The 22,924-nt window shown below is 37.3% G+C and overlaps 1 protein-coding gene across 1 annotated transcript in view; it reads left to right on the top strand.

The window, feature by feature from the left end:
• kcc (solute carrier family 12 member kcc) overlaps positions 1 to 22,924 on the top strand; it is an 831,023-nt gene that overhangs the window by 547,780 nt on the left and 260,319 nt on the right. The window contains exon 15 of the mRNA XM_090408412.1: positions 15,189 to 15,308. Coding sequence (XP_090264538.1) covers positions 15,189 to 15,308 — 120 coding nt within the window. The remainder of the gene's footprint in view (positions 1 to 15,188; positions 15,309 to 22,924) is intronic.

The raw sequence follows: 22,924 nt of genomic DNA, 5'->3' as shown, positions 1-22,924 counted from the left end.
ATGGTATTCTCCAGCAGAGCTGTGAGGGAGTACAGTTTGTAGATGTATCACATGTGTTTGAGAGAAAATTAAAGTTATAAAGGCATGATGGGTTGCATTTGAATGGCTTTGGAAAGTGTTGCTGGATGGAAGTACAGTGTGAGTGTGTGATGCATGAAAGAAATGAAGTGAAAAATCAGGAGAGTGGTACTGAAGAGATAGCAGTGAAAACAATAGTAGTGTTAGAGATGAAGAGAAAATAAGAATGCAAGAAGAGCAGGGAAATGGAGGGAGCCCGGTTGAACAGGGAGACATGGCATAGGGAGAGTGAATGTTGAAAGTGGCAGTGAAGGTGAGTATGAAGATGGAGTATATTGTGATGTGGGTGGGGAAGTTGAGACTGAGTATATATTTGTAAGTAGTGATAAAGATGATGGGACAGGTGTGGTGAGGAAATCACAACCAATAAGCGGCTTGGATATGACTAGATATAGACCTAGAAATGAATTACAGTGTTTGTTTACAAATGCCAGAAGAATCAAAAATAAAGTAGATGAAGTGATTTCACTGATTGAGTTTATTTGTCCCAAAATCATTGGAGTAAGTGAAATATTGCTGAATGAAGATGATATTCTAGGAATAGAAGTGGAAGAATACAGTATTTTTATTGATAAAAAGGACAAGGAGGGAAGGGGAGGGCTGCTGATGATAGCAGGCAAATATGTTCATATAAGGTAAACATGAAAGAGGAAAATATTGACAGTGGTTATGAGGCAGTGTGGTGTAATGTGAAGGTCGACATGAAGACATATTTAGTTGGATGTTGCTATAGGCCTGGGAATGTGGAGAGTGGTATTTGAGGAAATAAAAAAAACCTCAATGTAAAGAAGGCGATAGGATTTAATGACATCTGAAAGGAATGTTCCAGGGAATTAGCAGTAGCATTGGCATGCCTGTTTAATAAGAGTCTTGCAATTGCACTGGTTCCATGAGAGTGGAAAGAAAGTAAAATTGTTCCACTGCATAAAGGTGGCTAGAGAGATTTATGAGAAGTAGGATACAGAAATGGTAACAAATACCTTGTGCAATAGGATTTTGCAAAAGCTTTTGATAGACTGCCACATCACAAGCTGTTAAATAAATTGAAACAGATGGGATTGGATAACAGACATCTGAGTTGGATCAGTGACCAACTTGTTAAATAGGTATCAGAAAATTGTACTGGGGTGCAGTATCCCAAAAGAAGAGGATCACTAATGGTGTACCACAGGGGTCAGTTTTGGTACCATTGTTATTCTTTTTGTATCTTGGGAATGGGTTTAACTAGTGATTTGCAGATGATGCAAAATTGAGGAGAGCAATGCAGAGTCAAGCATATGTAATGGCCTTACAGGAGGACTTGCATAGATTGCATGAATGGGCGAGTAAGTAGAATTATCGTTTCAGTGTTGCACAGTGTAAGGTTTTGAGATTTGGTAAGCAGCGATGGGATGCAAAGTATACATTTGGTGGATAAAGTTTAAAGGAAGCAGAGGAGATGAGAGATCTGGGAGTGCTGGTGGACAGTGACCTGAAATTCTTGCACAGGTTGTGAAGACATCACGTTGGATAATCGCAATAATGTGTAGGACCCTGATGTGAAAAATAAAGAGGTTATGATGTACCATTTTATAAGGCCAGGATCAGGCCTCATATGGATTATTGTGCACATATTTGTTTGCGAGAGTTTTCATGGTGATGAGGATATGTTAGAAAGGGGTCCAGAGAAGATTCCCAAAGGTGGTGAGTGGGCTTTGAAATGTGAAAAGTACAACGACATATTGAGAGAATGTTGCCTGCAGAACTTTATGAATAGGAGGAGGAGGAGGGGGTATATATTTGCGACATATAAGCTAGTCAGTGGTTGTTATCAGGTTGACATGGAATAGATTTTTCATGGAATTGAGGAGGGGGGTGCAGAACAGGAGGCTACGAGCCGAGAAGTGGGTTCTTTACATGGAGAGTGGAATTCATTGCCTTAGTGTGTTGTGATTGTAGATGCATTGAATCAGTTTAAGGCATGGTTGGATGAGCATTGTGTGCAATATTGTTCCTTCCACGATGAGTCTTTGACTCCATGGAGGTCAAATGTTAATAGTAATAATAATTTTATCACCTTCCCGATATTTATTTTCTGTTCTTACCAAAGTCTTCCCATGACTTTTGTTTAGAGAATTTCACAGAACATTTTTCTCTGTATTACCTAAGAGCACAAGCTGACTTACTTGCCAGGAACTTTCGATGTGCTTTCTTCTTTTCTTTCTCTGCCTCTTTATCTCCCTGAGTCCACCATCAAGATTATCATGGTGGACTCATGGAGATTACCTTGCAGATTACCTAATCACATGCCTCTCTTTCTTAATCAATCAAAGTTTTCTTTAGGGTTTGCCGCTGAATCTCCAAAGTTTGGTTCTTGTTTTCAAACTTTTTATTTTTCTTGAATAATGTGTGTGTATTTGAATCTACAATGCTCATCTGATAGTTGTTGAACTTGGATTTGTTTTAAAACTTTCTTACATGCCCTTCTTTTCAATATGAACTTCAATTTTATCTTGCTCATCACGAAATGGTGATCACTTCCTATTTCAAATCCTCTATATACTTTTTGTGTCCTGAACCAATGGAAAAACATCACCCTCAACAATGCTTAGTCTGACTCCATGCAGGTCAGATGTTAATAATAATAACATCATCAATGAGACTTTTTTTACTTCTAGCTTCTTCTCTCCATGTGAATGTTGCACATTTTTATGTTGGAACATTGTGTTAGTAATAACTAGTCCATATCCTGAGCAGAAATCTAGCAGGTGCGTAACATTATTATTAACTTTGCTCTTTTCTCCAAATTTTCCCCAAAAATTCTTGTATGTCTGGTAATCATTTCCTGCTCTGTTGGTTACGTCTCCAACAAGGACTAGCTTTTCCTTTTTCATTACGTCAGCTGCCTTCTTTAGCAGGCAGTTCACACAATGCAGTTGAACAAAAATTCCTTGTTCCTTAGTAGAATCTTCTGTAGGGCAATAAGCACAAATGTCTCATTTTGCAGCTGCTATCCAGTTTTAGTTGATATTGTCTGCCATTCAAATACATTATCCTCATATTTAGTGTTTAATGTTATAACTACTCCTCTTTTGCCTGATTGTAATTTCTTGAATATAACTTCTTGTGTTTGTTTCTTAGAATATCTCACCTGTTTTTGTCCTCTTTGTTTCAGTAACACTTATTTTTATTGATCTGGTACTTATCCAATTCTTCTGCTAGTTCCATTTCTTTTCCATTGATGCTTTTTATGTTGATGGTACCAAACTTGATCTCCTCTGATGTTGAGTTAGGGTTTGTTCTAATAGCTGACTTTTTGCTTTTTGCTCTGGTTCTTCATGAAAACAGCTGTGGCCTTGTTTTATCAGGTGACGCTGCAGCCAGCATGAAATTCCATCATGTTGTACCATCATTTTGAGTTATGGTTTATGCCTTTAAGAATACAATTTGGTCCTAAATCCTATATTGCCAGCCCATATCTGTTCATTCAGTAACCAGCTAGATACCCAACAGAGTGCACCATGAGAAAGTGTGCAGGAATAACTCTCCAAAAACTCTGAGTGATCTACAAGATCACTCAGAGTTTTTGGATTATAAGATTACTCTAAATCTCACTGAGTAACCTTAAAGAATCACTGCTAAACTCATCACTCCACTCCACTCAAGAACAGGCAAAAATCAGCTACCGAGCAGAACCTTTCTGCTCCCTGGAAGCAAGCTACCATCAGTGGGAGCCAGAACCAGAAGAGATATGAAGGTTGAAGTAATGCAGAAGTCATATGTATTTCCCATGTATACTACTGAAAAGATGTATCACCTAATTATTAAAATACTCTGGATTAGAGAGAGATGTTTAAAAGTTTTTCAGTTGATTAGACTATAAATTAAAGATGCCAAGAAATTATATTCTTAATTTTATCCTTTATCCAAGTGTAAGCAAACATAAGCAAGTACCTGCTGAATCTGGCTCCTACTGATAAGACCCCAATAAAGGTCAAAACTATATTTCGTCTGTCCACAATGTATAGCATTATACTCTTTCAAAAGGGAGTGTACATTGCATTTTAGGATACTAAGACAATTGATGTGAAGTCATTAGCTTCTTCATACAAGTAGCCTAGTCATGAAGATACTTCACATGCAAACTATAGTTGCTTATACTTGAGTAGAGGATTAAACCAAGAATAAATTTTCTTGGCATCTTTAATTTATAGTCTAAGCAAGTGAAAACGCTTTCAACAAACTTGCTAATCATTTGATAAAATTGCTAGACCTCCCCCCTTAGAGGACTTTCTTTTTCCTTTGTAAAAAATTCTATTCACTTAAGAAATATGCCTCTGCAATACAAGCACAACAGAAAATCAAAATAGCTCACTGCAGTTAAAATAAAACAAAGCTTCCTTCAAAAAATCCACCCAAAGTAATTGAAAAAGAACTCAAAAACTGTACAAAAAATTTCTTCCATATTCACTTTACATATTCCATAACTTTATTCCATATACACTTTATCAACATTCGTAGTATAAACACCAACCTAAATGTCACATGCACACACCAAGCCTGGTCTTCTGTTTTTAACCAAACTCCAAATTACTGCTACAAGCACATCCTATTTTAACTGTCCAAACGCATTTGAAAATAGGTTTATGGTGAATAGTAGTAGCAAGCATTCCAGAAGGGGTATGGGCAAGGAGGACATCCATCCAGGAAGGCTAATTGTCCATCCTTTCCATAGTAAAGTTGATGTTCAGGTGTAGGCTGTTGATTTTGGTTAAAAAGATAAGTAAAGATTCTTCCTAGTCTGCCATATGGCAAACACATCACGTATGTATTGAACCCAAAAGGAAGGTTGGGGTTGTATTAAAGAGAATAGTATTCTTCAGGATGCTCTAAAGAAATCAGCAAGTGCAGGTGAACAAGAGGCTTCCCATGGCATTTCCTGCATTTCATTATGTAATTAAATTTAATTTTATTTCAAATCACTTAATTTTAAATTTGGGTCTTAATTATAATCTTATTTTATTGGCATCTGGCACCTTAACTCTATAAATAGAATTAACATTCTTTATTGTAGCTTCACCTTGTGATTATGCTGATGCACTGATTATTATTATCCTAACTGATGATCCTATGAGTTGGATTCATGAAGTCTAACTCATCTAGGAGGTCCCTTTGTCATACACACAGCTCATCATACCTTGCCTATTCACAACTCTCTGTGCAAAAACTTCTCACTCCCTTGCTCATACCCTCCTTATACATCTTCCAGGGATGACCTTTTGTACTTCCCTGATCTCCCACCATTTTTTGAAAAACTTCTTCAATATTAATCCTATAGCAACCCCTTACCAACTTGTACGTCTCTATCATATCATCCCTCTTCCTCCTATCCACTAGATCAGGGGCGAATGCTGGTCTTGAAATTCACGCTTGCTCTTGTTATCATTGAGAGAGTGAGAGGTGTGATTAAAGTCTGATTAGCGGAATAATGAATTACTGACCATTTAAAACTATATACAGTAATCCTTTGATTAGTGAGTCATTTTTTTTATACCCAAATTCGATTAGTGCACCTATATACATCTTAAAAATAAATGTTACAGATTTTAAAAATTTTCTATCTATACATTTTTATGGCTAACTATTTTAAAAAATCACTCACCAGAATGAAATAAAATAATTTAGTTATCGATTTAAAACATTTTACAAAGTTATTTTTAATGGCATACTACACTATTTCCATGTATACTATGTTCCAAATTTTTACTGCCAAATACAACTTCTCTCATACAACCTATGGACCAGGGGATTAACGTAACCTTTAAGGCATACTACCTGAGAAGAACATTTAAACAGGCAATAGAAGCAACATCTGGTGAGAATTATATGACATTAGTAGAATTCTGGAAGAAATTTAATGTTAAATCTGCTATTGAAAATATTCATCAATATTGGAATGAAATTACTGCTAGCAATATGCAAGCCATTTGTATTTGTGCAAAAGATTTTGGAATCTTTTCAAATGAAATGGATAATGTTGTTGTTGAGGAAATTGCCAACATCGGGCATGAACTGGGTTTTGATAAGATTGACAATAATAACTTATTACAATAAAGTGACTGCTTCCTTGGACAGAGGAGAAGGATACACAGTAATATACTTGATTGTAATATGATTGGAATGCCTTGTCTGAGAGTGTGGTGTCTGCAAGGAGTTTGAGTGTGTTTAAGACACGGTATGATGAGATGTGTGTGTGTGTGATAAAAGGACCTCCCAGATGAGTCTTTGACTCCATGGGGTCTTGGGAAATAATAATAATAATAACAACATCCAAGAGTTAATTAAATCTCATTCTGAAGAATTGAGTGATTCCGACCTGCTAAATTTAGATGCACAGCGGGAAGATATTGAAGAATATGAAGAAAATTTAACCACTGATAGTCAGCCAAAAGAGATTTTATAGAAACAATTTGAAAATATTTTTTGTACAATCAAAGTTTTTAAGCAGCAATGCTTAGAGGCTGATCCTGATGAAGAGAGAAGCAGTAAAATTTTCAGAAGAGTAGAAGAGGCAATAGGGCCATACTGTCTATTGTATGAAAAAGAGAAACAAAATGCCCGCTAAACTATGCTAGCTCAATTCTTTGTTAAGAAGTAGAATAATAAAATTTATATTCTGAATATGTTTAATTGTTTTTCAGCTTCATGGTTTTCTTTTAACTAGGCCTGAGACATACCTTAATTCTTTTATAAAAAAATTAAGGTTCTGAAAAGAAATTTGAGGAACGAATTATACTTTTTCCCATAGCTTATTATATTCAATTAATGCGCCTGTTTTAAGGAACCATTAGGCGCACTAATCGAGGGGTTGCTGTATTTAGAAATTTATGTACATTTAATCATACAAATACAACATTTATTTTGCAAATGATATTCTATCTTTTTCAATTTAGCTACTTGAATACAAATTCTACCGTACGGTTCTTCTTTATGAACTGGTCAATAACATCGTCATAAAAAGTTGGTTGTAACTTAAATTTACCCAAGCAACATGAACACTTGTAAAGGCTGGCTGAAGCTCACTGGCTAGAGCTACTTTGGCTGTGTATGGCCTGTGTTTAAGACGACATGAAGGGAGCGGAAATGGCTATGCACACACGCATGAAATCACAGTGCTGCTGCGAGGACCTGGAAGCTCTTGCAACCGAGCAAGCCAAGGTAGCTTTGACAAGACGAGCAAGCATCAGCCTTCGATACACAATGCATAGCTTAATTATTGCTGCGCAAGCTTTAGACGTCTTCTGTCTACAAAAATAAAAGCCTAAATGGAATACTTATAAATGCATGCATTTATTAACAAATAAATATTACTTCTTTCTCAATTAATGAGCTTGCACAGCCAGCATGGAGAATTCATCCCTGCACTAGATACTCTAAATTGCATCTTCTTGACCTTTCCTCATATTCAGGTTTCCAGAGATCAGAAACTATTTTGGTCAATTGCCTCTGGACTTTTTCTAACACATCTCTTTGTTCTTTTGAAAACCAGGTGATGAAATCTGTGCACAATACTGCATATGTGGCTTAATCAAGGTCTTATACAATGGAACCAGAATCTCCATACTTCTAAAAATCGGTATCTCTGCATTATTCCCAGAACTCATTGTGTTGTTCTGACAGTTTTGGCAATGTGCCCTCCAAATATCAGATCCTTATCCCCCATAACCCCAAGATCTCTTATTTCCTCCACCTCCAAAAATATATCACCATGAAGCATAAATTCTACGTGATGGCCACTAAGCTTCTGGTTAAAATATTTGCAATAATAAAATTACTATATTCGTATGAATAGGTGCATATAATAAATATTATTATTATTATTACCCCAAGACTTCATGGAGTCAAAGACTTATCTGGGAGGTCCTTTTTATCACACACACACATCTCATCATACCGAGTCTTAAACATACTCAAACTCCTTGCAGACACCATACTCTCCGGCAAGGCATTCCAATCATTCACAACTTTGCACGAAAAAAACCTGCCTCTCACACCCTCTTTATAGTTTCCAGGGATGACCTCTGGTTCTCCCCTGATCTCCCACTATTCTCTGTAGAACTTCTCCACCATTGATCTTATAACAACCCCTTACCAACTTGTAGGACTCTATCATATCTCCCCTCTTCCTTCTCTCCACCAGACTCTGCAAATTACATCTTCTCAATCTTTCCTCATACTCGACATCCCAGAGATCAGAAACTACCTTAGTAGTCACCTTTGGAGCCTTTCCAACATCTCTTCATCCTTCTGAAAACCCGGTGACCATATCTGGGCACAATAGTCCATGTGTGGCCTAATCAAAGCCTTATACAATGGAACAAGAATTTCCCTACTTCTACACGTCAGTGTCCTCTGCATTATTCCCAGAAGCCTTTGTGTTGTCTTCACAATTTTGACGATGTGTCCCCTAAATTTTAGATCCTTATTCACTGTCACCCCCAAATCTCTTATTTCCTCTACCTCCAACAATATATTCTCACCAAGCATAAATTCTGCATCCCATCTTTGTTTTCCAAATTTTAAAACCTTACATTTTGCAACATTTAACTCACATCCCCATTTGCTTGCCCAATTACTCAGTTTATTCAAGTCTTCTTGCAAGGCCACAACATCTTCACTACTCTTTATGTTTTGTCCCAACTTTGCATCATCTGCAAACAACTGACTTCCATCCAAATCTTTGCCAATATCATTAATATACAAGTTAAATAGTAATGGCTCTGAAACAGACCCCTGAGGCACTCCACTAGTGACTTTCCTTTTCCTGGATATTGCACCCCCATACACAACTTGTTGATACCTATCAGATAGCCAGTCTCCAATCCAATGCACTAATCTAATATCCAACCCCCCATCTGTTCTAGTTTGACTGTCAACTTATCATGAGGTACTCTATCAAAAGCCTTTGCGAAATCCAAGTATATTACTGTGTATCCTTCTCGTCTGTCCAAGGAAGCAGTCACTTTATTGTAATGAGTAAGTAGATTACTAAATCATGACCTCCCTTTAGCAAATCCATGCTGTCCATCAAAGATTATACCATTGTTGTCAACCCAACTCTGGATCCTAGTTCTCACAAGCTTCTCCAACAACTTAACCACAACACCTGACACAGAGATAGGCCTATAGTTTGATGCTTGAGTTCGATCACCTCCTTTATGAAGTAGCACAATCTTGCCCTCCTTCCACGCCTTAGGAACTTGACCAAGTGCAAGACTCGTATTAAAAAAATATGTCAAGGCAGGTGTCAACTCTCTGGCACTTTCCTTCAGAATACGTGGTGATATATTATCAACTCCCACAGCCTTATTTACATCTAGTTTACTCAACTCCCCAAACACCTGTTGCTCACTTACAGTCAGTCTCTCCTCCCCATCATCTGCTGCTCTCAATCTCTCCATGAAGTCACATTCACAAGATTGAAAGATTTTTATGAACTGCTCATTAAGTATCTCCACCACACATTCTGCTACAGCTGTCTTTATACCATTTTCTCCTATCAATGTCATCCTTCCATAATCATTCTTTCTTTTGCTGGCTACATATCGAAAGAACTCTCTAGAATTCTTTTTGGCTTCATTAGCTAACTGCTGTTCATACCTCTCTTTAGCTACTCTCACCAACCAAGTCACCCTCCTTGCCTGGTCTTTGTAGACCTCATGAAATTGGTTACTTCCACTTCTCTTATGCTGCCTCCACAATGCCCTTTTTATCTGTATCGCATGCTTAATCTCTTTATTCATCCATCTCACACCTACTTTATTTAACCTTCTCACCCTTGGAATACATTTAGACATTGCATCTGCTAGATAGTTTTTGAAAATTCCCCAAGCTCCATTGATCTCTTTTCCAGATAACTCCTCATTCCATGCTACAACCACAAGCTGTCTCTTGAGCTCTTCATAATAACCCCCTTGTAGTTCCACATGTACCCTTTTCTCACAGGGGTCTCCACCCTGCTGGCAACCACCCAGGTAATCACCTCATGGTCACTCTCACCAATTTGTTGATAATTTGACACCTCATTTATAATTACATCCTCTGATGAGATGACCAAATCCAAGACCCTTAATCCTCGTGTGCCCTCTGTTACATACTGTCTGAGGTAGTTATCCCTCAGAAACTCAAGAAACTCATTTTCTTTACTTCCAGTTGCTATCTCTTCATTCCAGTCTATATTTCCATAATTAAAATCACTCATAATGATCACCCTTTTCTTATTTGCTTGGCTAATTTGACTATACATTTCACTATCACCACTATCCATATTACCTGGTCTATAACAACATCCCACCAAGTATTTGATTCCATTCACCTCTATCTCACACCATACTGCGTCAAAACCACTGGGACTATTTCCTTCTTGCATCTTGCATCTCTACTTTGTATGGACATAACTCTTTCTCTATCATCGATAGCACTCCCCCTTTCCTTTTTACCCCTTCTATCCTCACGAAACACATCATCATACCCTTCCATCTCTATTCCTGGCAGGATGTTATTCTCTTCCAACCATGTCTCACTTATTCCGACAATCTTTGGGTGAACAGATGCAATTAGTGCAACCATTTCATCTGCCTTGTTTCTTATACTTCTAGCATTGGTATACAAACACAACAGTTAATTTCTGGATCTAAAACTAGTTCCACTGATACCACTCACTCGATGTGATCTCTCCATGCTGGACTGGGGCCATTTCCCTTTCTGCTTCTTCATTTTAGAACACTTTGCAATTCCATCTGTTTCCTCTTGATCCCTGGTCATCCCATTCCTTTCCTGCCTACACATCCTCTCACCTCCTCTTGGAACATCCACCTTTCTCACGCTGTGTACCCCTATCCACCCTGGGCCTTGCCATTTCCGTGCTCCTCTCAGACACCCATTCTCTCATTTTCTATACTCATACCACTCACTTCCCCATTCATATCCACTTCTTCAATATCTCCTGCCTTACTCTCCTGCTCTTCCACATCACTCCCCTCTCGATCTGATTCATTCTCTCTATTCACTTCTCTACCTTCCAGCAGCAGTCTCTCCAAGCGACTCACACCATAACCACTCAAATGCAGTCCATCGCTCCCATACAGCTCACTTCGTCCCTCATACTCATTCCACACATTAACAAACTGTAATCCCATCTCCTCACACATTTCAGCTAGCATATCATTCATAATCCTTGCTCTCCACCTCATTTCACCACAGTCATACCTAGGCAACACACTGACTACCCTTCCTGTCACACTATTCTCTTTTATCCTTCCAAGCAGCCTCCTGATATCCATTTTGACACGCTCTTTGTCCTCTCTCAAATCATTTGTACCAATTAATACTATTAACTCTTTTGCTCGCTCCCGCCTCATCTCCAATGCCTCAATCACTCTACTTCTCATTTTACCGCCTGGAAAACATACCTTGTGCATTCTATCCTCTAGCACACCTTTAATAATGGAGTCACCATACAATGCCACTCGCTCATCTTTCGTTAATTCTTTCATGCCATCATGATTTATTTTAATAGTTTTGACCTGCATTTTCTTAATTTCATTCCGCATCCATTTCATTTCATGCCTCATCCAATTCAACTTCCGAATCTCGCGACACATTCTCTCTATCATTAAATCTTTCTAACTCTCGACCCCCTCTTCTCACTTTCACTCTCATTCATCCTTCTTTGTTTCTGTACTTTCAGTCTAACATGCATCCAACTTTCGCCATCATTAATTATTTTTTCGCTATCATTCATTCTTTCGATTTTTTTCACTTTAGATTTCTGCGTAACACCATTTCTAGTTTCATTCGTTCTCTCGTTTTCATTTCCTTCTGCCACTCTCGCCTCACTTTCATCCCTTTTAACATCCATTATGGTTTTGAAATCGCTCTTTTACTTTTTTACTGATTTTTTAGCATTTTTTCACCTCTCTTTCAAACATGCACTCATGTTTCCCGCGACATTTTCATTCCTAACACTTTCTGTCATCAATTTCATATTTGCATTCATCAGTTCCTCATTCAGGTCACACTTCGCACACCCCCTTCTTCCATTCGCGCTAAACATCCACAAATCATTTATGTAATCGAAGGAATACATATAACAGACCTCACACTTAACGAAACGCCTGGAATCTAAATTAAAATCATGGAATGACAATGCCACCGCCATTTTTTTTTCTCTGATGGTTACTAGGTCTAATAATAATGATTTCATAATTAAGTTTAGGCAAGAAAAATCCCTAACACTAATAATACCGGTAGCACACAATGTTTACAGCCACTCTTACTCAAACAATTACGCATATATAATTAATTATTTCTAGAATAACTTATCTTAATCAGGAGCTCTTCTTAGACATGTGCACAGCACTTGGCTCACTAGTGCCAGCACAATTCCATTAAGAATTCAACTAAGCACTGCATTCTATTTACTTCCATCTCACACAATTCAGCCTTGAAACTACTGCCACTATTTCCCCCTTGCTTGGGTACAACTCCTTTTCTATCATCAACAGCACTCCGCCTACCTTTATACTTTTTCTGTCTTCATTGAAAAAATGCCATACTCATGGTTAGATATTCATCTAACCATGGCTCACTTATTCCAATAATTTCTAAATGAATGAACAATCAATGCAAAATTTTTTTCTCCTTGTTTCTGACACTTCTTTTATATATACAGTTCATTTCTGAATCTATAATAAATTTCATTGATTCCACTTATTAAATGTGGCTTTGCCATGCTCTTTCATTATTACCCATCCAGTACCATCTCCAAACCTAACTGCTCCCCCCTACATCCAGGCCATCCTACCCATTATTTTTTGTATACTCAAAAATTCACTTCTCTTTGAGAATCAATCCTTCATAAGCTATATTCCTCTTGTCTCTTCTGATTCCCTCCCAATCCCTATCTGTCTTGCACACTTGTTCTTTCATATTCCTAATGCATGCTACCCACATCTCCATTCATGAGCACTACAATCCCTCCTTCCTCACTCTCCTCTGCATTGCTTTTTACTTTCTCAGACCCATTCTCTGTATTCATCACTCTCCCTTTCAGCATCAGCCACTTCAGATGATTCACGCAAAAATTATTCAAATGCAGTCCGTCACTCTTATACATTTCAATTCATCCTTAAAACTCATCCTGCACATTCACACACTGCACTACTTTCTCTACAGACATTTTTCTAACATATCATTTATGATCTTTACTCTCAGCCTCAACTGATTGCTATCATATCTGAGACAATACACTGACTACCTTTCTTACCACACTTTTACTCTCTTCAACAACATGCTGATATCCATTCTTACATTCTCTTTTTCCTTGTTTCAAATCATTTCTTCCTATTACCACTACCAACTCTTTTGCTCGCTGAATGCTCATATCCAACATCTCAATCACAATCATTCTACCCACCACTCCCCCCCCATCCCTCCGAAAAACAAACCTTGTGCATCCTCTCATTCATCATACCTCTAATAATCGAATCCCCATATAATGCCACTCATGAGCCATTCAATACTCCTTTTTTTTTTTTTCCATACTGCCATCATTCCTTCCCGTCTTCTTCACTCTTCCATACATATCTACAATTCTCTTCATTTCACTCTGCATCTGCTTCATCTCTTCCTTATCTTCACCAACTCACCTTTCAAATCTTGTTAATTTTTTTTGCTATCATACTGTCAGTCGCATATACTTTTTTATCATCATTCTTCCACTTCTTCTTATCGTCAGGGTTAGGGTTGACACTGGGGAGTTCTTTCACTTGGTGGAACAGTGGGAAGGAGGGATGACAAGTGGCCATCCCTGTAAGTTACGAAAGGAAGCTGTGAGCAAGAGGGTGAGGAGTGGTTTCTTTCTGTGGAGGGGGGGGGGTTGAACCATGGAATGCATTGCCTGATAGAGTGGTGAGAGCAAGAACAGTCAATGAGTTCAATGAGTGGTATGATAGACTTTGTGTTTCCTAGGAAGGTCCTCCCAAGATGAGCATCTTGACTCCATGGAGGCCTGAATAATAATAATGATAATTTACGTTCTTTTTTTTTTTTCTTTTTTTTTTTTTTTTTGCTATTCATTTTTCATGTTTTTTTAACATCCAGTCTTTCTCGACAGCCATTTTACTTACACCATGTTCCCTACTCCAATTCAAACAAGTCTCATGGTCTATCAGCATATCACACTTCATGTATACCCAAACACACACTGCTCTCTTATTTATCCTCTCCACATAAATAATGATGCTGCTCCCTCATTCATACATATCACACTCATAGCACCATACTATTCTCGAGAAAAAAAAAAAATCATGTTGTTCACTTTATTTGTCTTTAGTGCAGACTTATGCAATGCTCTCATTGCCATTTTTTTCCATTTTGTTTCAGATATCACACTATTGTGATATTTATATTCTAATCACAAATTTTTTTATTATTATTATTATTATTATTATTATTAAACAAGACCTCATGGAGTCAAAGACTCATCTAGGAGGTCCTTTTATCTCACACACATCTCATCATACCGGGTCTTAAACACATTCAAACTCCTTGCAGACACCACACTCTCAGGCAAGGCATTCCAATCATTCACAACTCTGCACGAAAAAACCTGCCTCTCACTCCCCTACTCACACCCTCTTTATAGTTTCCAGGGATGACCTCTGGTTCTCCCCTGATCTCCCACTATTCTCTGTAGAACTTCTCCACCATTGATCTTATAACAACCCCTTACCAACTTGTAGGACTCTATGTATGATATAATGCCAAATAGAAATAATATTTCTCCACATAACATGTGAATTGATTACTGCCATTGTGAAATGTATTGACACAAATGAAAAATTTCTGATGAGTTATATGTGTGTAGTTTTGCAACATTTGTTAACAATGCATAAAAAAAAAAAAAACATATACTGCATATTTTGATCTTCTCTTTTTCCTTAAAACAGTAATTAGTTTTTGAAGAACATGTGATTTGTTCATATGTTCTTCAGGCATAATAGTTGATGACTATTATGCCTGAAATTTATTTATTTAACAAACTATTCTTTTTCTGATTTTTTTTATAGGTCTCTCTCACTTATTGGCGTATTATTATGCCTTGTTGTAATGTTCCTCAGTAGCTGGTATTATGCATTAGCTTCTATGGCCATTGCTGGATGCATTTATAAATATATAGAATATAGAGGGTAAGTTTGTCTTTATTTTACTTTGAATAATTTTTTTTTCACCCATCATGCCATTTGGAAATGAAAATACTATTATAATGTTCATCTCAAAATAAATGAATAAATAAAACATCGAATAATCATTATTACATGACACTTCATGGAACCCAAAGACTCACTGGGAGAGGACAGAATACTCTATTCCACACATCCACCATCTACACTTCTTGATACTCTATCTATGAAATTTGGCATTTACTGCCTACTAACAGTTTTACTCTCTCTGGCCTGATTGCTAGTAGAATGAATGAATGAAGCATCTGCCTGCTTGTAGAATGAAAAATCCTATTTTCAAAACAAAAACACCCTGTTGCCAAACTCATTTTCAGTTGAAAAAGCCCACATGAGAATTCCTCTAGCTTGCAGCAATAATCGGACTCAGATATTTTCAAATTGAAGGCTGCAGTGCCGAATCATTCTTCCAGTTACATTATGGAGGCACTAAAATAGAATGTGAGTGATATATTAAGAATTAGTCATATAAAAGTACACTGTTGTTTATTGTTATTACAGTATTATCTCTATTATTATGGACTTCTATAGAATCATAAGACCCATCAAGAGAGTTCTACTCCTTAACATCATGACCTCTTTGCACTCTCACAACCCTCTTAGGCAGTTTATTCCATTGTTACTACCACTCTCCATGGACAAAAGCTTCCTTTTGCAACTTCCACAGATTTCTTTCTCCTCATTCTACTATGGGAAAAATATACCCATTGTCAATCCAGTCTTCTTTTTCTCTGCAAATTTTATAGATTGTATGGCATCAGTCAATCCTCATTACAAACATTGTACCATCTTGATATCATTTTTATTATCTATCTCTGTACCCTCTCCGGGATAGTACATCTCCTTCAGATCCTGGTGATCAAAGCTGACCAAGAGTAATACAGATATGGCTTGATTATAGCTTTTTACAACAGAGGCTACATTTAAGACCGCTTACTTACCAGTTGCAATTGTGTACTTTTTTTTATGCCTCCCAAAGGAATTTGCTATTTTTAAATTAATGAGCAAAGTCAATTAATCCTAGTTCATTCTTATTTAATATGGTAACTCATTATTTCCCATGCAGTCTTTTATTAGTTTATTACCTATTCTAGCATTTTCATTGCCTAATGTAAGTATACAGTCACTTTCATATGCATAGAAATGCTTAGGTGTAGTTGATGAGTCATAATAATTTTTAGGGTATAAACAACACCAAGAGAGTTAAAAATATATATTTAATAAACTCACTAATATTTTGCAGGTTTTCTAACCAGCATCATCAAAGCACAATTATTATTGTGATAGGCACACAGCACTAAACTATATAATTGAGGAAAACAATTAATTAAATTGTAACTGACAACAGAACCAATATCCTTACATGGTATCCTCTGTGGGTCAGATATTCACAAAGTTAATTTAGATAATTTGGGCTGTCAGGTCTTAAAACAATAGTCTCCCAGATCTTTGGTAAATGAATGCAGCCATACTTGTTGACATTAGGAGAATGCTTCATAGCTGATGCTGATTCTAAAAATGGTCTCACAGTCCTGTAAGAACTTCTGTGTAATAAAGATGTTTTCCTCCATCTGATACTGTGTCAAGGAGTATCCAGAGCATAGTCTGCCAATCCCAATTTGTCATACATAAGATCGTAGATGTAATTTTTGTGTTGTTCTTTGTGGCAGATGTTAATTGATCTTCCAGTCTGTAAAAAAAAGTAGGCCAAACTGCAAGCATAGTGAACTTTATACACTCCAAAATGTTCAAGAGGATGCACTTAATCTTTAGGAGAACATTAGAAGGTGGCTAGCTGAATGAAAGGTTTGAAAGTGGCACGGGGATCATGTTTACAGAGAACTTTGATTATTTTTTCCGATGTGTCCTTAACATGTGGGATGGGAATAGTTTTGCTGTGATCCTGTGTGTTGGAAGGATAGAAGGTGCAGGCAATATCTAATCTACAGGATGGCCCATAAGTCATGGTACATGCCTTAGAAAGGGCCTGTCTTTGTGAAGCAACTAAACAAGTTCTTTAATATCACCAGATTTTTTTTTTTATTAGTTATGAAAAACCACATCTTTTGGCTTCACAAAGACAGGCCATTTCTACCTAATGTTCCATGACTTATGAAGGTAGCTAGCTGAAGTTCTCTGCAGATATGATCTCCATGTCACTTTCAAGCCTTTCATTCAACTAGCTACATTCATACATCTTCCTAAGATCAACTGCATTCTCTTGAACATCCTGGAACATCTAAAGGTCCTTGTGCTTGCAGCTTGGCCTACTTTGAACACACTGGAAGACACCGGAAGATCAGTTGAGAATGGTGATGAAGAAATGTATAAACAATTTCGGTGATCATTATGGGTGATTTTAATTATGCTACTATAGAGACTGAAATGAAGAAATAGCTTTTGGTTATTATTATGATGATGTATATCTTCACTTCTTGATGGACAGCAAAGCATTATTATATATAAGAGAGAGCATGCAAAGATTGAGTCTTAGGTCTATTCATTTCATCGGAAGATGTGTTTGTGAGTGGGATGTCATATTTCCCCTAGTTGGTTAGAGTGACCATGAGATGACCACCTGGTGGTGGCCATATGAAGACTTCAAAGGAAAAAATATATCTATATCTAATAAAGAGGATGAAATGGTTTCAGTGATTGAGTTTATTTACTCTAGAATCATTGGAATAAGTAAAACATGGTTGAATGAAAGATGATATCATAATGGGAATAGAAATGGAAGAGTACAGTATTTTTTGCAAGAATAGAAAGGGCAAGAAGAGAGGGAGGATTGCTTCTGATGATAGCAGGGGAATTAATTCCACATAAGGTAGGCATGAAAGGAGGAAATAGTGGTAATGGTTATGAGGCAGTGTGGTGTAACGTGGGGTTGACAGGAAGACAGATTTAGTTGGATTTTGCTATAGGCCTGGGAATGTGGAAGGTGGTGATGAAGAAATGTATAAACAATTTGGATGAGTGAACAAAGAAAGGGTAATTATTATGGGATTTCAATTATGGTGATATAGATTGAAATGAAGAGACAACATTTGGTAATAAGGAAAATGAATTTCTCGAGTTCTTGAGAGATAACTATCTCAGGCAGCATGTAAAGAAGGTTATGCGAGGATCAAGAGCTCTAGATCTCATCATTTCATCAGAGGATGTAATAGTTAGAGGAGGTTTCACACTTTCCTCCAGTTTGTAAAAGTGATCATGAAGTAATCATTTGTGTTGTTATGCAGACTTTTGTGAGGAAAGAATATATGTGGAATTATAAGCTTGTGATTATGACAAGCTTATGGGATAGTTTGGAACTATAACATGTAACGAGGAGTTGAGCAAAAAGGAAATAAATGCTGCATGAGAAATGACAAAGAAATACATAACAGCATCAAGGTGCGAATGTATTCCGAAGGCCAAAAGGCTGAATAAGTTAGGTGTAAAATGGATGAATGGAGCTTAAGCATGAAATCTGGAACAAGATGAATAATGGTAATAATCAGTCACGTTAAGAGTATAAAGAACAAGCCAGGAAAGTGATGACTCTGTTAGTAAGGAAAACAAAGGTAGCATATGAGCAGAAATTGGCCAATCAGGCAAAGAAAAACCCTAGAGAGTTTTTTAGATATGTGGCAAGTAGAAAGAAGAATGATCATGGTAAGATGAAGTTAAAAGATGAATGTGGTAGACTGGTAACTGCTGCAGAAGACATTGTTGAGGTATTCAGTGATCAATTTATAAGAGTGTTTCATCCTGATCAGGGTGGAATCATGAGGGAATTAAGTGTAGAGGGCATAAGCAGAGATGGCTTAATTGTGAGTGAGCAGGAGGTGTTTGAGGAAATAAATAACCTTGATGTGAATAAGGCAATAGGATTTGATGGCATATCACCATGCATCTTAAGGGAATGTTCCAGGGAATTGGCAGTAGCATTGGCATGCTTGTTTAATAAGAGTCTTACACACATGTTCCAAGAATTGGAAGCAGGGTAAAATTGTTCCACTGCATAAAGGTTGTGATAAGGCTGTAGCTTCAAATTATAGGCCGGACTGTATATCTAGAGTTGTGTTGAAGGTCCTGGAGAGACTGGTGACAAGTAGGATTCAGAAATGGGTTGATAACAGCAGTATTCTCTGTGGTTATCAGCATGGGTTTGTTAAGGTGAGACTGCACTTATGTACTATAACAAGGTGACAAATACCTTGACAAGCTCTTAAATAAATTGAAACAGATGGGATTGGATAACAGACTTCTGAGTTGGATCAGTGACTGGCTGTCGGATAGGTATCAGAAAGTTGTATATGGGGGGTGTGGAATCCCAATAGAGAAAGGTCACTAGTGGTGTGCTGAAGGGGTCAGTTTTGGGGCCATTGTTGTTCAATTTGTATGTTAATGATATTGGGTTGAGTTTATCTAGTGATATCCAGCTATTTGCAGATAATTATATTCCAATATATTCCATTTTAATGCACACATTCACTCTCACTTCCAACATTCACTCTCTCTATGCCATGACTTCCTGTCCACCCGAACCCCCCCCCCCGTTTCCCTGTTCCTCTTGTATTCCCATTCTCCCTTCCTCTCTCTCACACTACTGCTATTTCCACTGCCAAGCACTTCTGTCTCTTCAGTACTATTCTCCTGATTTTTCCTTTCATCTCTTTCTTCTGATCTCCGGCATGCATCACACACTGTACTTCCATCCAGCAACACTTTCTCCAGTACACTCACTCCAAAGCCATTTAAATGCAGCCTGTCACACCTGTATAATTTCATTCTACCCTCAAACAAATGCCATACATCCACAAACTGTACTCCCTTCTCATCACCCAGCTTTGCTAGCATCCCATTCATGATTTTGGCTCTTCGTTGCAACTTATCATCGCCATATCTAGGTAATGCACACATTGACAACCTTTCCTATTACACTGTTATCTTTCACTTTTCTCCAAAGTACCTTCCTGATATTCCTCAATCTCCTGATATTCATCCTCACAGATACAATCACAACTAACTCTCTTGCTCGTTTTTTCCTCATGTCCAATGCCTTAATCATTGTACTCATTCTCCCACCCGGATAGCAGACTTTATGGACTCTGTCAGTAACTAGCCCTCTAATTATGGAGTCTCCTTATACTGCTATCCTGGAATCACTTGTCACTTCTTTTACTCTTTTTTTCTTTCATTCTGTTCTCTTGCACACCTTCATTAGCTTCTTCCCTTAGGTACATGCCATACGTCTACAAATTGCTCTCCTTTCTCCTGATAGCCATGATTCTCACTCTCTGTCTCAACTCCTTATTGTCATACCTTGGGCAACAAACTGATAACCTGTCTGTCCCACTATATTGTTATATTTCACTCTCCTCCATAACCTTGTGATATCCACCCTTACTCTTTCCTGATATCCTACTAAATAATTTGTTCCCACAACCACCGCTAATTCTCTTGCTTGTTTCTTCCTCATATCCAAAGCGTGAATTATTTTGCTCCTTCTCTCTACCGGATAGAAGACGTTATAGACTCTCTCATTAATCAATCCTCAGAATGGAAACTCCATACACTGCTATTCATGAGTCATTTGTCACTTTTTCCTTTTTTCTTTCATTCTCTGTCACTTTGTAGTCTTGCCACCTCTTATTCTGCTTTACCTTTCTTCTGTATCATCTTTTCTACTTCCTTTTACTTCCATATCACTTACTTTCATTTCTTCATTCTTGAATTCTTTCACTCTCTCAGTCTCACTAGATTTCATTCCACTTACGTTTTCTTTTCTTTCATTTACATTAAACTTTCATTCCTTCAGTCTGTTTCGCATTTATTGATAATTCATTGTTCTAACAAAATATCTGACTTTCTACAAATCCATACCTTCTCTTATTTCCTGTTCAGTCTCTCCTCTTGCATATCTTTCACATTTCACTATGCATACATGTTGCACTGATAACATCAAACCATTTTCGAACAGTCTGTGTTATTAACAGCATTTGATCTTCACACTTTTTCTGTTCAAGGCAACTTTAAAAAAATAAAAAAAAAAGATCATTAAAAAAGTCAGTAACATATCTACTAAGCCTATAATCATACAGATACACTATCAAAAATAAACAATATTATAATATAATGCCAAGCAATATTACCAGCTATTACACAAAATAGCACTTATCTTTCCTGAAACTCTTTACCAAACCAGTATGGGAATGGCCCTTCCCATAATGTGTGGCATTATACACATAAGAAAGAATGTGTACTTTGCATTATGGGATGTTAAGGTAAGTAATATGAAGCCATTAGCCTCTTTCTACAAGTAGCCTATACATGAAGATACTTCACATGCAAACTTTGTTTACTTACAGTTGGGTAAAGGATTAAACAAGAATATAATTTCTTGTCATCTTCAATTTAATTTATAGCCAACTGAAAAATTGTTTCTGAACTTCAGTACACATTTTTACTTTTCAGTTGTATAGTGATTGTTATCCTGTTCAACAACCTTAGCAGCAACTTTCACCATTTCATTTGTAGCCGTATATTGTCTATTCTGAGAGATCACCGTCAGTAATAAAATAATAAGACTTTTCCTGCTTTGTATATTCTCTTCTCATGAATGTATATTCATTTTTATGTTTGAGTACAGTGTTAGTAATGATTAATCCATGTTCTAATAAGAAATCTAGCTGGTAAAGCTATTATCACCCTGTACTTACGCAAAATGTAAGGTCTTGAGGTTTGAGACACATCAATGGGATGCTGCATACTCTATGAGAGGAGCTATACTGGAGGAAGTAGGAGACACAAGAGATCTGCAGTTGATGATTGATAGAAACCTGAAATTTAGGGGACATATTGCAAAGGTGGTGAAGGTAACACAGAGGATTGCTGCAATAATGAGAAGGACACTGACCTACAGAGATAAAAGAGTTATCATTCCATTGTATAAGACTCTGATCAAACCACACTTGGACTATTGTTCTCAGATTTGGTCCCCAGGATTTGAAGGAGATAAATTAACTGTGGAAAGGGTACAAAGGTGGTTTCAGGACCGTACAATGTTAGTTATGAGGATCGTCTGACGGAATGTGGACTGCAGAGTTTGGTGGAGAGAAGAAGAAGAAGAGGTGATATGATTGAGACTTTTAAACTGTTGAGAGATGGTTACAGGGTTGACACTGGGGAGTTCTTTTGCTTGGTTGAACAGCAGGAAGGAGTGATGACAAGGGACCATCCCTGTAAGTTATGAAAGGAAACTGTGAGCAAGAGGGTGCGGAGTGGTTTCTTTGCATGGAGGGTGATTGAACCATGGAATGCATTGCCTGATAGAGTGATGAGAGCGATAACTCTTAATGAGTTTAAGGAGTGGTATGATAGACTTTGTGTTTCCTAGGAGGGTCCTCCCATGATGAGCCTTGATGGACTTTGTGTTTCTTAGGAAGGACCTCCTGCGATGAGTCTTTTTACTCCATGGAGGCCTGAATAATAATAATAATTATTATTATTTTTCTAGTTTTCCCAAATATATCCAATTATGCTTGGGATTGATTCCTACTCTGCCATTTAGGCATTGT

This window comes from Typopeltis vanoorti, chromosome 18 (assembly GCF_054136105.1).
Source record: "Typopeltis vanoorti isolate ZY-2024b chromosome 18, IOZ_Tvanoo_1.0, whole genome shotgun sequence".
Lineage (NCBI taxonomy): Eukaryota > Metazoa > Arthropoda > Arachnida > Uropygi > Thelyphonidae > Typopeltis > Typopeltis vanoorti.
The sequence above is the reverse complement of the archived record's forward strand: the minus strand, read 5'-3'. Positions and strand labels throughout refer to the sequence as shown.